This window comes from Carettochelys insculpta, chromosome 1 (assembly GCF_033958435.1).
Source record: "Carettochelys insculpta isolate YL-2023 chromosome 1, ASM3395843v1, whole genome shotgun sequence".
In the NCBI taxonomy this organism is placed as follows: domain Eukaryota; kingdom Metazoa; phylum Chordata; order Testudines; family Carettochelyidae; genus Carettochelys; species Carettochelys insculpta.
In genome coordinates this window covers 32,717,740-32,734,863 of record NC_134137.1, presented here as the reverse complement: position 1 = coordinate 32,734,863, position 17,124 = coordinate 32,717,740, and the positions used below count along the sequence as shown (strand labels likewise).

The 17,124-nt window shown below is 44.8% G+C and overlaps 1 protein-coding gene across 7 annotated transcripts in view; it reads right to left on the bottom strand.

Annotated features, from left to right (window-relative positions):
* Positions 1-17,124, bottom strand: part of AMOTL1 (angiomotin like 1) — a 104,401-nt gene that overhangs the window by 27,500 nt on the left and 59,777 nt on the right. For all 7 annotated transcript variants that reach the window (XM_074984339.1, XM_074984324.1, XM_074984344.1 and 4 more), the window contains exon 6: positions 5,735-5,880. In XM_074984339.1, the coding sequence (XP_074840440.1) occupies positions 5,735-5,880 (146 nt within the window). The remainder of the gene's footprint in view (positions 1-5,734; positions 5,881-17,124) is intronic.

Sequence of the window (17,124 nt, the reverse complement as noted above, 5' to 3'; positions counted from 1 at the left end):
TGTGCGTGGAGCATGTCGGCACCTGGCCAACACTGACTGCAATGGTGCTGAGAAGCAGCCACAGTGTTGGAGGCTGCTGCCCACTGGCAGGCTGGGGGTGGCCATGCTCTACCTTCGCGTAGGCGGCTCGGAGCGGCAGCGCTGAGAGCTGCAGGAGTGGAAGGAGCCAGGCCAACGTTCAGCTCCTCTCCTGGTAATTGGGAGAGGGAGTTGGAGGTGTGAGGGGAAGAAAGGGGCAGGAGCAGGGAAGGTAAGGGTGGGGGGCAGAGGTCAGGAGTGAGTGATGGGCAGGGAAGGTCAGTGCATCATCATACAGTGTAACCATTCGGATATAATGGACTTCTGTCATTAACGGGCACCCCTTCCCCCCATTAGTCCGTTAAATTGAGGGCTTACTATTCTTCTAAAAATTAAAGTAAAAATGTTTGCTAAATGGAACAGGAGAAATTGGGTAGGGAAAAACTGCTAGTCGGCTCAGTACTGAACTAAAGCAAGAGTGTAATAAGAATGATATAGTTGTGTGAGCCAATAAATCATGACCTATTAGGGCAACAAACATTTAATGGAACAACAGAAAAATCCACAGCATTGGTAAACTTTTCCAGGTTCTGGTCCTGGCCCAATGATCAGGAAAGAAAGTTGTTCTTTTGGATCAACCACTTTCTAGCCCTAAATGTATATATTTTAAGGTCAGAAGGCACTATTATGATCACCTAGCCTGACCTCCTCCATAGGACGGACCATAGAGCATCACCTATGAGTTTCTACATGAAAGCCATTATAGTCTAAGCTATTTTCAGAGAGGTAGTTAGTCTTTTTTTTCCCCAGCTAAAGCAACAAGGAGTTCTGTGGCACCTTAAAGACTAACATATTTATTTGGACTCCAGTCCACAAAAGCTGTTGCCCCGATAAACGTGTTAGTTTTCCTGGTGCCACGGGACTCGTTGTGGTTTTGGTCCGAGCTATGTGTCTCTTTTAAAAAAAAACACACCCAGTCATGACTTAAAGACTACAAATAATGGAGAATTCACCACATCCCTAGTAAATTTGGTCCAAAGGTTCATTACTCTCACTATTAAAAGTGCACATCTACTTCTATATTGAAGTTGTCTAACTTTAGCTTTCAACCACTGGCTCTTATGCCTTTTAATGCTAAATTAAAGAGCTCTCTCCTGTTGGAAATATCTTTCTGATGCACACAAATGTAGACTGGGATCAATTTGTTAGTGCCCTGCACGGATACAAAATTTGCATATGTCTGCAATTTCCAAACATGTGGATGCGGATCCCTGCAGATATAAAGAGGACATCTGAAGATCAGCAGGGCTCTACAAGTCATTTCTTAACAGTCTCTTGAATAAACTAAATAGACTGAGCTTCTTTAGAGTCGCACTATTGGGTATGCTTGTAGACCTCTCTTCTGAGCCCTTTCCAAGTATTCAACATCTTTTATGACGTGCGGACACCACACTGAATACTATCTCAGTAACATTCACACTAATGCCATATAAAGTGGTAATGTTACCTTCATATTTTAAAATAAAATACTTCTATTAACGGGCATTCCATAGAAAGAAGATTTACATAGGAGGGTTTTAAATGAGTAAGGTTTACATTTTTTAAATCATTTCACTGTTAACTTTTAATTATGATTGCCCCAGTTTACTACAAAAAGCTTTTTAAATTATCTATGATGTTCTGGTAACACAAGTATCTGTTAGTCCATAAGGTACCACAAGACTTCTTGTTGTTCTGGTGACACAAGAAATCCCTAGAGATTTACCAAGATCTACAGCTGGTAAAACCTTAATAAAAGTGTAGTTTTTCCTCTCTAGTATTTTTTCTTTCATTTCATATATTCCAAATTATATTTAAAAACTCCTTTTTCCAGAATGCTGCCCATAACTTCAGAAATGCTCATCTTAACATGTCTCATGTCAGGCAACCGAAAAGTGAGAGACAAAATTAGAGAGAGACAAAATTAGTGGTCTCCTTGGAAAATGTTGGTTAATTTTGTGACTAGAAATTGACCAAAGGTGGGAAAATGGAAGGATTTAAAAGCTCAGCTTACAAATGGGAGATGGAGCCACAGAAAGGCTCTGTGATTTGTCCAAGATCAAGAGAAAGTCTTTGGCTGAGTAAGGACTTGAATCCCAGTCTAGTGCCTTCATTGACTATTCCATCTAAACTTGTTCTGCTACCCCAACTGTTCCTTTATTCACTTACTTTGTAACTAAGTCAATGGCAAATGACTTTAAGCAGAACAGTATGGAGTCTGTAATTGACATATACCCTGTTATTTTAAAAGTTGTGTTGGAAAACAGATGGCTTATTTGGCCTAAAATAAAGTACCGTCATACCCCGAGATAAGCCCATTCGAGTTATGAGAATTCAACTTTACAAGGAGTTTGATTTAATACCCCTACTTCAGTTTACGAGGCATTTCTTATTTACGAGGACCGATTTGGAGGCTGGCATCTCTGGTAGGCAAGCGCTAAGGAGATGGAGTTGGCTGCATTGGTCTTGATGAAAAGGCCATGCAGCAGGGCTGGAGGCGCCCTGCGAGAGGACAGCAGTCTGGTGCAAGGAGGTAGACTCGTCCGAGTCCCAGCGGTAGATCACGCCGCTCTGCAAGACATGGATGCTGGGAGCGCAGCCCTTCCCGGCCCTGCCACTGCCACTCACCCCCTGGGTAGCTAGGGGGCTGCCGCTGCCTGCCCTGCGCAGCTGTGCCTCGGGCGCTGCTTGCTGTCTGTGGCGCTCCCTCCCATTTAGCGCCTGGCTCGCCCGCCGCTGCTGCCTTGGCTGCCATCGGCGGGGCCTCTCTGCCACACAGCCCCACACGAGCAAGGCATTGCCCCTCGCCAGCCGGGGGCCCCCTGTGCCTGCCTAGCTCCCCATGCGGCTAGCCCCTGCACGTGCCCCCTCCTCGCTTAACCTAAGCTGCGCTCAGGCTGGGCTGCCTCCCCGTTCCCTGCTCTCCCCTGCCCGCCCCCTTGCACCGGATTTAATGGGATTTAGTGTTGTTTTAGCATAAATGGGTGTAAATTTTGGGGCTCAGGAATGCATAACATTTTTTCCCATTGAAATTAACGGTAATTACATTTTCGACTTACAAGAATTCACCCTAAGAGGGGTTTTTCAGGAACGAATTACCCTCATAAGGCAGGGGAAGACTGTAATAGTAACACTTGGCAGATGCACATCTCCCTTTACTTCTTCCAGAGTATGCATAGTGCAGATTAAATTAATCATCAGGTTTGAAATACCTGGATTCTTTGGCACCAGTGCTTCAAATTCTAGGAAGGAAAATCCACCACATTATGTTTCCTGGACAGAGAGATCAATTGAATGACATGCACATTGCTGTTTATGAATCTTACAGACAAGACCTTAGAAGGTAACTGTATGGCTCCTATCACTGCAGTACCTCTGCACATCACAAACTGTAATGTATTTACCTTCACAATGAACTAGGAAATTATTATTTTCCCCATTGTACAAATGGGAATTGAGGCACAACTCACTAAAAGCATTTGGGCACTCCTGCACAGCATTGCAACTCCCGACTGATTTAGAAGCTTGAATGTGACATTCAAAAAGGATTTGAATCTCATTGGGATCCTGTCTCTGAAGTGATTAAATACCTTTTGAAAATAAGATTTAGTTTCCTAAATCAGTTAGGTGCTGCAGCAATGTTGCTGGGAGAAGCCATGGCTAAGTACCTTAAACATATGGGCTAGACGGACTAAGCGACTTGCCCATGGTCACACAGGAACATTGCATCAGAGCAGTAAATTGTGCCTGGGTCTCTCAAATCCTAGCTAGCATCCAAACCAATGGCCAAATCTCCCTATCACCAAGATCTGATCTGATCTGATCTGCATAGACATTAATAAACCCGTAGCATTTTATCCTTATTCAAAATCTCTCTCTTTCCACTGTTCCTAGATAAGACCAGAAAGACTCACTGTAATAATCTTGGTTCAATCTCTGGGCTTACACTGAACAGAGAATTTCACCAAGTGATTCCTGCATCACACTCAAATACTGATTGAGATATAGCAGATCTTTTGGAAAGACAGTCAATCTCGATTTAAAGACTTCAACTGATGGGGAAGCTAAACTCCTGCAGCAAATTGCTCCCAGGGTTAATTGCCTGCACTGCTGAAAATATATACCTTCATTCTAGTCTGCATTTGCCTACTTTCAGCTTCAGCTCCTGGAGCCTGTTAGGCCTTCATCTGTCCCACATTAAAGAGCTCTCGGTTATCAAAAGTGCTCTCCTTAAGTACAGCTACATTCTGATACTACAAGTAGTCCTGTGGCACCTTACAGACTAACAGATATTTTGGAGCATAAGCTTTCGTGGGCAAAGACCCACTTCTTTGGATGCATGGGGGAGGGGGCGTGTTTCAGAGAAGGATCTAAAGAGGAAGTCTCAGTAAAGGGGAGGGCCAGAGTTGACAAGGTCTATTCAGCTCAGGGTGGATGTGGCTCATTATAAGCAGTTAATATGGAGTTTTGAAGATACAGACTAACTCAGCTACCTCTCTGATATTCTGATACTGTAGTTGAATCACCTCTTAACACATGGGTAATCTAAATAAACTGGTTTTCTTTAGTCTCATTGTAAAACAGGGTTTCCAGATCTCACTTCATTCTCGTAGCCCTTTACAGAACCCTGTAAACTTTACTAGGAATACTTTTATGTTCGCATCCAAATGATTGACAAACAGATTGAATAGCATAGGGCCAAGAACAGAACCGTTAGAAACATCCCCATTGGATGACTAATCCCCATTTACAATGACTTTTGTGATCTAATCAGTTAACCAGTTTTTAATACATTTAAGAAAGACTCCATTGATTTTTGCATTGTGCTAATCTGTAATCAGAATGTTGTGTAATACCAAGTCACATTTCTTACACTGAGTAGACTACAGGTCCAACCTCTCTAGTCTGGCATTCTCTCATTCAGCAACTTCTGTAGTCCAGCATGATTTTAGTTAGCCAGATGTCCATGACTGAGGCCAAGTTTCCCGTGGTCCCATAGAGTTTGTTTACAGTCACCAGACCTGACTGTCATTGTTCTGTGCTGTTATTTAGTGCTAATTTACCCCGAAATGTCTTTCAGGAGGCCAGTGAGCAATGGAAGCGTTGATAATGTTGCTAGATAATATTTAGGTTTTTTTCCAGTCCTTTCAAACTTCACTGTATTCAAAGATTTGTTAAATATCAGAGCACCTCCGCCCTCTCTTTTAATATGCCTGAAAGCAAGCGATCTAGCCCTCTTGTGTTGAGTTCCGTGAACTAATTAAACTGGCTGACTGCCACCCTTCATTCCAGAAATGGCTGCATTTCTGCACTGTTTATAGACCTAGACACACTACATTTATTCACACTGGGATTCTTTGAGGAGAAATGGACTGTCCCTATATCAGATACTGTCTCATGAAGTCCACAAGTGGTAGATGGGGTATTTTAAAAAGAAAGGAGCCTATTAAATTCAGACAAGCGTTTGTTTATACAGAAAGCATCTATGATTGTGGTTTCCTTTCATATCCTGTTAGGCTGAGTTTTTTATAATTGTTCTCTGTTTGGAAGAGAGTCTGGGGCTGCCACTCCTGTGCTGGAAAGGGTTAAGGCCCAGGGCAGAGGTATAGCTCTGATACGCATACAAAACACCAGCAGCCATTGCAGCGAAGGAGAGAGAATGATGCCCTCATCTCACCTCTTCTTCCAGTTTGATGGCCTTGGCCTGAGCATTGTTCAGTGCCTGGTCCAGGATTTCAATGTGTCTCCGCTGATCCTCACTGGTAGAGCGTAAGGCTGCCAATTCCGTTTCCAGTTTCTCCCTCTCCTTCAAGTGCTCTTTGTCTGGAAGAGAGACAGGAACAAGAGCAGTTCTATCAGAGAAGCACACTGACTCTAGGCCACATGCCAGAGGTAAGCTGGCACCTTGTTAAAAAACCTAAAACTATGCAAAGCCCCAGAGGGTCGGCTTATTCCAGCACAGTGCCTGAGATTCAGCAGTGCGGTGGTGGGATGAGCAGAGCCCCATGAGCCAGAACTCCCTGGCTCACAGCCTGGCTTTGTATTACTGCCACTCTTAGAGGTAAATGACTGACCAGGTCCCTTTTAGATCATCAAATGGAACATGCTACATACTGAAAGTGCAAATGTGTCATATAGTACACACAAATTACACATACACAAGCCACAGCCACACAAATGAGCAGATAACTAAAATGCCCCAGGCAGGACACCTGACAATCCCTGACTGCATCTGTTTTGATGGATGCTGTATATGGACTCCAGCTTGCCCCTTGGTGTGCCGTAACAGTCTCACAAAATGAAAGGTCAAAGGGGAGCAAATTCAACAGATGTGAGGCTTTTATTTTTTAAAAGGAGCCAGCAGAACAGAATCACCTCTCAGTACATGGCCAGCACAAGGCTGCTTCTTTGCCTCTGCCACGGGATGAAAGCAAAGACCTTTTTCTTTCCAGGAAATAATCCAAGACTGCTTGAACATGAGGTCAGGAGTCACCAGCAGAAAGGATCTCAGTGTTTCATTAGCCAGACAGAGGAGCTGACTGAAGTGCCTCACTGACCAGAGCTCAGCATCCTCACCTTCAGGTTCACAAGAACACTGCAGAAATTGTTATTTTAGTATCTGAAGGAACAGAAAGGTAACTCTCCACTCAGCAGCATCCTCTCGATTTACAGCCCCTGCATAGCCATGGGACCTGCAATAGGGATTTGCAGAAGTAGTTCCAGGAAAGAGGATATAATCTTTAGGCCTACTGGGGTGCTGGTTGATTCTCTAGTCCAGCATGATCTACGCGCCCTTCAGCCCAGCTGTGACCATCAGTGACCCGGCTCTTCTCCTACTAGGTGATTGTTCACATGCTAGTAGTGAGCGATCCCTTTCTTTGCAACAAGCGTACCAGCAACTGCCCTGCAAACAGCCCTGATGGCAGAACACACAAAGCTGTGTCAGACCTGCGACAGGGTGCATCCCTCTCTATTGACAGATTTAATTTCAGCATTAGAGCTGGATGAAAAACAGGGATATTTTCTGCCAAAATTTCACCCCCCTTCCCGCCCCCACCCCCCACAAAAGTTGAAAATTTCAGAATTAAAAATGACTTAAAAATCAATCTTCACAACCATTTGTGCTCATCATGTTTCCTTTAGGAAAAGGCAACAAGATCTAAACAACAGCTCACACAGCTAGGTAGCATCTTTCTTGGCTAGTTGTCTATTGAGAGTATAATGTCAGTCCATTACAGCCCAGACTCACGTAAGAAACCATTCCTGTGAATGTAAGTGGCACAACTTGTGCATAAAGTTGGCCAGGGGTTCATCCCTTACCTGAGGGAGGGCAATTAATTTTTAAAGCTTCATGGAAAACAGAAGGTCTGTTTGACAAAGAACTCCATAATTTCAAAATCTGGCTTCATTCTGAAATTTTGAAATTCTCTGTGAAGGAAAACTCAGAAAATTCATTACAGGTCAATTGAAACATTTTGTTTGGACAAACCTGAAATGGTTTGAATTTAACTCTTTTTCTTTTGTGTTATAATGTGATATTACACAATGAAAACATTAGAAAACTCAACCCAAACAGGCATGTTAAAAATCAAATTTTCCTGAAAATATCAAAACGGTCCAGTAACTACATTTAATCATTAGACTATTGGACAACACTTTCTACGTGACAAAACATTTGTATATGTAATTCAGATGACTAAATCATTTAATGTGAATTCTGGTGATTCAAGATTGATGGTAAAACCTAGAGATACCTGATCATTTTTCATCACTGACATAAGCCATTTACATAACAGTAGCTAATTGGATCTTGCTTTTCTGATTACCACTTTCCTAATGGAAGCTAAAACCTAAAAGCTTCTGGGATTTGATCCTACGGATTGCTAAGCACTCTGCCTATCTAAGGTATATGTACAATCCACAACACTGTAGCATATTAACCAAGTATATCTTTGCCTCACAATACCCAATCTTTCTTGAGCGGTAATATCAAATTTAAATCCTGTCATTCGCATGTATATTTCGTATTATTTTTCCAAAGCGCAATACTTTGAACTTATCAACACTGAATTTGATCTATCATTTTGTTGTCCAGTCTCCCAGTTTGGTGAGATCCCTTTGTAACTCTTCACAGTTTTACGTGGACTAAACTAGTTTGAATAATTTTGCACTAAGTGCAAACTTTGTCACCTCATTTTGAACTGAATAGGCATCAAAACATATTCTTGGGAGAGGCCACTATTTCTTTCTTCACTGTGAAAACTGAATTTCTACCCTGTGTTTCCTCTTTTTTATCCAGTTCCTGATCCAGGAGAGAACCTGCACTCTTATTGCATGAGTGCTTACTTTGCTTAACAGCTTTTGCTGTGGAACCTAGTCAATGGCATTCTGAAACTCCAAATTCACTGTATTAGCTGGCTCACGCTTGTCCACATGCTTGCTGACTCCCTCAAAGAATTCTAATGGATTATTGTGGCGTGATTTCCTTTGAAAAAATCCACATTTGCGCCCCAGCACACTGTATTCAACTCTGCATCTCATTGATCTGTTTATGCGCAGCAGGAAAAGTAACTGATATACTTTCCTTGTGGGCTGTATTTTCCAAATGGACAGCCTACCTTAAATTCTCAATTACAAAGGGACAATCTACACTCATTCCTGTATATGCTTTGTACAGCCAATTCTCTTGCTTACATATCATGGTGATGTACCTGAGTATTCAGATTCTAATATTGAAACTGTATTGTACGTTTATTCAACTTAATTTGGGTTCTTGCTGATCCTCCACCTTATTACTCTAAAAACCAACTTTATATCTGTGGATAATCTAAGCACTATATCCAATGTAGACAGTATTTTCTTAACCCATGTACTAAGTACATTTTTAAGATTAGCTTTAATAAAAAGAAATTAAAGCTGCTTTTATTAGTTTTGAGCAGTTTAGTTGGCTTTGATGTTTGGCTTATTGGCCTGTATTTTCCAAAGAGCACCTCCAGAGGCTGTTTTAACAGGCGGCTGGTAGAGAGGTTGATTAAAGCGACAGATTATTGACCAATTAATAGGTTTTCAGTTTCTGATTTGAGTTCCTTCAGAACTTCTTGGGTGAATACCATCTGGTGATTTATTACTGTTGAATTTATCAATTTGTTCTAAAACTTCCTCTACTGATACCTCAGTCTGGGACAGTTCCACATATTTGTCACCTAAAGAGCATGGCTCAAGCGTGGCCATCTCCCTCACATCTGCTGCAGTGAACACTGAGGCAAAAAATTCACTGAGATTGCCTTGTCCTAATAGCCATGTCTGCCTTGAGTGCTGCTTTAACACCCCAATCATCCAGTGGCTGCAGCAACAGTATGGCAGTCTTCCTACTTCCGATACCTCTTGTGATTAGCTTGGTCTTTTGCAAGTTGCTATTCAGTCTTAAGTATACTTCTACATGTGGCTTCCCACTGTTTATTCTCCTTTCTATTTTTCTTATTAGGCTCTGACTTCCAATTTTTAAAGGATGCCTTCCCTCATGCCCCAACTACCTCTTTTATTCTGCTATTTAGCCATGGTTGTAGTTTTTGTCATTGTACTGTTTTGTTTTGTTTTTAATTTGGAGTTTACATACAGTTTGATCCTCCATCACAGTGTTCTTAAAAAGTTTCCATGAAGCTTGGAGGCTTTTCACTCTTGCAACTGTTTCTTTTCAATATCCACTTACATTTCTTCCCTATTGTTGCACAGTTTCCTTTTCTGAAGTGAAATGCTACTATGGTGTTCTTCTCTGCTATTTTCCTCTCTAGAAGTATGATAAATTTAATTACATTATGGTAGCTATTACAAAGCAATTTGGCTGAATTAACTTCTTGGACTAGATCATGTGCTCCACTTATGACTAATCAAGAATTGCCTTTCCCCTCGTGGGCGTTAGGACTAGCTGTTCTACGAAGACATTAACGGTGACTACAAAATTATCTCGGCACTTGCCCTGAGGTGACATGTACCCAATGACTATGGGGAGTAAAAATCTCTCAGCACTGCTGTTTTTTCTGGCTTTGTAGTTTCTCTAATCTCACTGACCATCTCCTACTCTACATCAGCATCCTGTCCAGGTGGTTGGGAGTATATTTTTGCTTCTACACTCTTATTCTTTAAGCATGGAATTTCTAACTAAAGAGATTCTGTGATTCAGGCTCATCCATTTAAGATCTGCACTGTTTTGAGTCTATGCTTCCTTTTGCATATAGTGCTGTTCCCTCACCAGCACAATCTGTTCGGTCATTCCTATATAATTTAAACACCGGTATCACCGTCTCTCATTGATCAGTGTTCTTCCACCTTCTGTTTGTGAAAGTGAAGTGTGAATGCTGTTTAGGTGCCCAGTACTAAAGTGCCACATGCTAGGAGCTAGCTGGCTCAACTCTAGGCTGACCGTATTTCCCTATGCTAAATATGGGACAGACACCCAGTAAAATTATTCATATTCAATGGAGTTCAATAGTAATCAAAACAGAACTATGTAGAACAAAGGTTCAAATTAGTATCAAGTTGATTGAGCACCTGTTAAAAAGGAGTTAGTGTGTTTTATTTACTTTCTTATCTGAAAGGCCCTAGGATTCACACCGGGAGAGGTGACACACACACTCCCCAGTACCTCTCACACATGCAGGGCAGGTGATCGACTGACCTAGCCCAGGCCTTCCTGCCTGGTGCTCTGTACCTTCCATATCTCACTGGGCACCCGGAATGAACACCCCCTCCTGTAACCTCATGCTGTGTCTTTCCAAGGCAACAGGAGGGGCAGGCGCATGCAGGGTCACAGACCCGCCCCCCGCCCTGCCTCTGGCTTCTGCCAGGGCTCTCACCAGCACGTATTTAGCAGCAGCCTTTTCACACCACCCAGGAAGGACAGGATGAGCACTGCTTGCACCCACGCAGAGGTGTGTGACTGAGGAAGGGATAACCTGGCCTGTGTCTGTGCCTGGAGAACTCTTCTCCGCCTGCCTCCTTCCCTGTGGCTGGAAGCAGCTTGCTCCTTCCTGCCCCTACAGTGGCAAAATGCAGCTAACACATCTAGACTGTTGCTAGTCTCTGACGTAACCCAGCCACCTCCCGCCCCCTGGCTACTGTGTGGGCAGGAAAGAGTTAATCCCTGAGGATTCATTGTGCACCAGGCGCAGGGAACCCGACTGAAGCGGCTTCAGTGAACCTGGCCAGCAAGATGGCTCAGTAGAGGAAGACGGCTCTGGAGTGGAGCAGTCCTGTGCTCCCTGGGACAGGACCCAGGGCTGGGCTTTGGTACAGGCTGGGCTTGGCTCCTCCTAGCCAGTGTCCTGGACCAGAGGGTTTTGGGATTTCCTGAGGCGCCAGCACATCCAGAGTTGGCGGGGAAGAAAGGAGCCTGCTGGCTAGGCTGTTGGGTAAGCTGAATGGGGCTGGTTCTGTCCATAGTGAAGGGAGTGGGACACAGCCAGCTGGGGGATATGGGGGAGCTGCAGGGCTGCGGGTGGCGAACAGTATGAGGGGAAGCATGCAAAGGGCCAATGGGTGGGCAGGAGAGATGAAACGCAGCTGCCCACTGCCTGGCATCTGGCCACTTTCAGAGATCCTAGCATGCACTCGTTTAGCTAGTAGGATGGAACAGTCCCTCACTCAAGATCTAAGCAGTAACTATTTGCTATTTAGGACTGGAGACATTTTTGGGAGGTATCTCATTGGTTCAGATCCTAGTAAAGGATTTATACATTTGCTCTGGGTCTGCTGTATACTGCATGGTATGGTCTGACTGAAGTATGATGTAATGTTTTTAGTAACAGGCCATAGTCCGTACACCTCCCACAGCTGCATTGCAGACATACAGATTAGAATGTTAAGAAACTAAGGACCCTAAACATTCCGGAATAGATACAATTTGAGGCCAATTTCCTCCATATCAAACTAGCACAGAGGCCCTTGAAAAGAAATGCTCACTACACTCAGAAGTGCAAGGAAGCTGCTGTGGCAAACTAGTAAGAGATTGGCTGGCTGGGGTGGGGCTCTGGATGCTGCCAGCCCCTGAAGTCGTGTGGTCCCCATGCCCTGGGCAGCCCCAGTGGTCAGGCGGCCAGACAACATGGTCCTCACTGCCCCACCAACCCCACGCACCTGATGGTTGAGCAGCACAGCCCCTGCCACCTCAGCCAGTCACAGGGTTCTGGCAGACGGATGGAGTGGTGGCTGTGCTCCCAGTCCTGAGCTCCCCCCATGCTCCCCACCCCCTGCCCTGACTCCTGAGCCCCCTCCACCTTCCACATCCTACCCTGAGCCTGCCCACCACTCAGCCCAGCCTTGACTCCCACACTCCCCGTCCCTTGTTCTGACTCCTGCACCCCTCATTTGCCCAACCCCTGCTGGAGCCCCCTGCCCTGAGCTTGCCTACCCCTCAGCCCCAAGCTCCCGCATGCCCTCTACCCCCTGTCCTTAGCCCCCAGTACTCCATCCCACACTTAAATTTCTTACAAGTACTGTTCTATTGCAACCCCCTCCAATCCCCTGCCCCAGCCCCTCCCCGGGCAGGTGGAACACAGCAGTACCTGTAAGAAATGTACGTTACTTTCACCCCTGCCTACGCCACACAGCGTTTGGTGACATGGCTGTGTCAACGGGGATGTTTCCACAAGGCTGTCTCGACATGGCCATGTCGCTAACAGAGAGAGGCAATGTAAACAGGGGCATCGGCATTGTAGAAATTTGGGCAGTGCCCAGAATGCCCAGTGCCTTCACCCAGTGATGGGTTAGGCTCTGGGATGGGTGCAGGAGACCTTGACTCTGCAATGTGTGGCAGGTGGAATGAAGCTACATTGTCCACAGACCCCAAGATACCGAGAGATGCACAAATGCCCCCAACAAGGCCATGGATGCTGTAACCCCAGTAACGTTTTGATGAGTGGGAAGCCCAGAAATGAGGTGCAGAATCAGTCAGTGGTCTCTATCTGCTTGAGTCCTCTGTGTTTACAATGAGCTAAGCAAATGGTGCTCTTTGGTGTCACCCTTGTCCGCATGGGGCATGCACCTCATGTGGGGACCACCGAGAAGGACTGCTCCTGCATTTAAGCCCTGGTGTGGGAAAGGAGCTTCACTAGCTTGCTAACAAAGGTGAACACTAACTTTACAGCTATAGAGAGAGAAAGAACTCTCAGTAACTGAGAAGGATTGTGAGATGAAAACCACATAAAGCTCGGACTCCAGACACAGGGGCTGTGTCTACACTAGCCCTCAACTTCGAAATGGCCATGCAAATGGCCATTTCGAAGTTTACTAATGAAGTGCTGAAGTACATATTCAGCGCCTCATTACAATGCTGGCAGCCACGGCACTTTGAAATTGACGTGGCTCGTCCAGACGGGGCTCCTTTTCAAAAGGACCCCAGCTACTTAGGAATAAGGGGATTTCGATCTGCTGTTAGGAATAAGGGGATTTCAAAGTTGCTGGGGTCCTTTCAAAAAGGAGCCCTGTCTGGACGAGCCGCTCAGCAGTGAGCCGCGTCAATTTCGAAGTGCCATGGCTGCCGGCATTCTAATGAGGCGCTGAATATGTATTTCAGTGCTTCATTAGTAAACTTCAAAATGGCCATTTGCATGCCATTTCAAAGTTTTTTGGCTAGTGTAGACACAGCCAGGTGGTGCGAAGGAACCTCATATACCCAGAGGAGGGGCTACGGCTTGAGTCCTGGCCCCCTACGGGAGCCACAAGGCGAATTTCTCAGGCTCCAGTGTGCTGGGAGCACTGACACCAAAGTGGAACACATGACTGTGTCTACGCAAGGAAGAACAGTTCTGAAACCACTAGAACTATTTGATGCTTTTTAAGCATTGTACAGGAAAGAAAAAGTCAATATATTATAGACAGGCGAGCAGGCAATGAGGCACCTGCCTCACAGACTGTACATCCTGTGCTATGCAGCGTATCTAGTGTTACTAGCAAACAGTAGCAGGTTGTAGACTTTCTTTGGTTCCCTATTTCTCTTAAAATAAAAAAAGTAATGTAGGGAATTCTATATAAAAGCAATGCTAGAAGAAATGCTGTACAGTAAACCTTCAAGTTACATAGGGGTTGCGTTCACATAACCCCTGCATAACTCAAACTTTCGCACAAGTCGGTGGGGAGAGGAAACCAGGCTGCCGCTTGGTTCCCAGCTCCCCTCTGCTTGTGGGACCGGGAAACTGACTAGCCCAGCAAGGGTGGTCAGTTTCCCGGTGTAGCCAGACAGAACCCCCTCTTTTGCTCTACTCCATCTTGCCTTCCCTAGGTGCTTCGGAGCACAAAAGGGTTAAAAGGAATAGCCCAGCCCTGGAATGCCCAAGAGGCAGATGGGCTTATCTTAGCCATGGTCTTTGAAGTTCCCAGAGCAAAGCTAAGAACAATGGGCTAATTAACAGCCAGGCCTGGGACTGCCCTTGGCTAATTACCATCAGTTGATTCACCAGGACACTTGTCCCAGACAGGAGGAAAATCTCCCGGCCCATTAAGACACAAATACCCTCAATTTTCTACCTCACAGGTGTGAACTACACCCTTGAACTTCCTGTGAGAGCCAGTATCAGACAGTTTAATTCAATTAAACCAAGGAAGAAGCCTACGTGACCAAAAGTGTAGAAAAGAGGGGTCTGGTAGACCCCCTACTTGAGCTCCAATCATCTTTCCTGCCGGACAGGAGGGTGGGGGGGGTGGGGCCTCCCAGGTCCCTGGGGACGCTCGACTCCTGGAAAAAAAAGGACAAAGGACTTCTTCCCAAGGGATTGAGAGAGAAAAACTGGCCAAGCCACGTTGGTAATGCAGGGGTAAGAATAAGATCTGCTAGGTATTTTACTTTTCATTTCTTTTGCGCACATTCAACAAGTATAGATTTATGAATTAGAGTGTATGCTAGCTATATGTAATCAAAGTATAAACCTTGTAACAATTGTAACCACAAGAGCGTAACTCGCTAGGCAAACAACCAAAGCAACATTGTAACAGTAAGAGATTAACTTGTTAGATAAATAAACAAAGTAATTAAGTGGTAACCTGACTCCTCCTGAACACAAAACAAAGAACCAAGCTGCTTTTCAGCGGCTCTCAGCCTGGTCACTAGTGAGCTCTGCCCTCGCAGTTGAAATCTCATATTAATACAAGGGCATAGTGGCATCTCACCTGACCATCGGCTAACACCCCGCTGCTTCTCCCTGCCTTCCTCCAGTGGCACGTCTGTCTTCCTGACAGGTGCACAGCTGGAGGAAGGGGCCACAGAGCAGCTTCAAGGTGTGCTTAATTTGTGTTAAAGCGAGTTACGTGCAACTTGAAGCTCCGTATTTCAAGGGTTTACTGTACAGTTGCCACTGACTAAATTAAGGTTCGCTGCGTAACCTGATCTCTGCCCTCGTGTGTACAGTATTGTATACAATCACATGATATTATTCAAGTAAACCATCAACACACAAGAAAATGAAAATTAAATCACACACAGTGCATTTTCTTCAACTGGACCAAAACCAACAAGATTTGTACAACACTAGGGAGGTTTTCAATACCCTGAGCTCCCACCAAAGCTCCTTTGAAACATCTGGTTTGAAATTTTAAATTAAAATGGGGTTTTGACTAAAAAAACTCTGGTGTGGTAGGAATCAAAAACATTGCAGAAAATGTGTTTATATTGACAACATTTTGCTCAGAAATAAAAGAAACAAAATAATTTGTGACAGCCATAAGCCCCTGTAAGGGAGTGAGAGGAAGGCCTGGCAGTGCAGGGGCTAAACAGAGCCTGTTTGTCCAATTAGCCCCACCCTATTTCACCTGCAGTCAGTGTCAGGCCTGGAGGCAGGATAAAGGGAGAGAAGCGAGCCCCATTCAGGCTCTGACACTCACAGGGCCTGAGCCAGAGCTGCTGCTGGGTTGGCTGCCGGAGGGCACAGCCTCCAAACCGTCCCCCAGGGTAAAACTGGGAGAAACCCAGGGAACCTTTCCCCTAAGAAGGGGAAACCAGACTCTTGCGGCCATGCCCCAAACTAACACTACTGCCTCTAGGGTATGGGCTGAAGGCCTACGCCTCCAGCCCCTAGGCTCTGCAGGGGCCTAACCAATAGGCCACCCCACCACTACTGGGAATCGCTTACAGCCCCATTTCAAAATTTTCAGAATGGAATGTTCTCAGGTTCAATATGACTGTTTGGAAAAAAAAAATCATTAATCTTTTTTAAAAAGGTTTAAAAGCTCAAAAATAAGACTGAAATGTTGAGATTTTACTGAAAAAAAAAAACAAACACCTTTCTGATTGACCTACAACTTTTTTCCATGAATTTGTTGTATGAGAAATTTCTCATTTGCTTTTGTTCTGCTCCAGGACAGCACAGCATTCCACCAGTGGAGAAACCACAAAGTGTTTGGAAAGGCATGTCTGGGAGGTCACAAAAAGTTAATGGGGGAGAGGTAGCTCAGTGGTTTGAGCATTGGGCTCCTAAACCCAGGGTTGTGAGCTTAATCCTTGAGGAGGCCATTTAGGGGTCTGGGGCAAATAGACTTTTATCCTGCCACAAGGGCAGGGACAGAAACTAAGCCACTCTGCACTGGATAGGAAAATATGGAAGGAAATAGTGAGAGAGGCATCAGACACCAACGGGAGCCGAGTCCACGGTTATTGATGATGATGATGATGATGATGATGATGAGGGCAGGGGGCTGGACTTGATGACCTCTCAAGTTCCCTTCCAGTCCTAACATTCTATGACTCCTGTCCATCCTGTTTCTTCCTGCAAAGAAAGGGCCAAATTCTGCTCTCATTTGCACTGGTATCTATCCACAGTCATTCCAATGAAGTCAGTGAAGGTTCCTTTGAACTTACCCAACCAAGAGAAAAATTTGGTCTCTCTGAGACATCTGTGTCTTATGGGACTATCCCTGTGAGCAACATTTTACATTTTAAAGTAAATATTTATTCAAACTGAGCTAATCTTTGTGTACCATTAACTCCTGAGGTACGGTTCTGGTGCACAGAAAAACAGGACCCAGTGTGGTAAGTGAAATAAGGTTACACAACAAATTGCCTTTGTGTGCAGGTTTTATTAA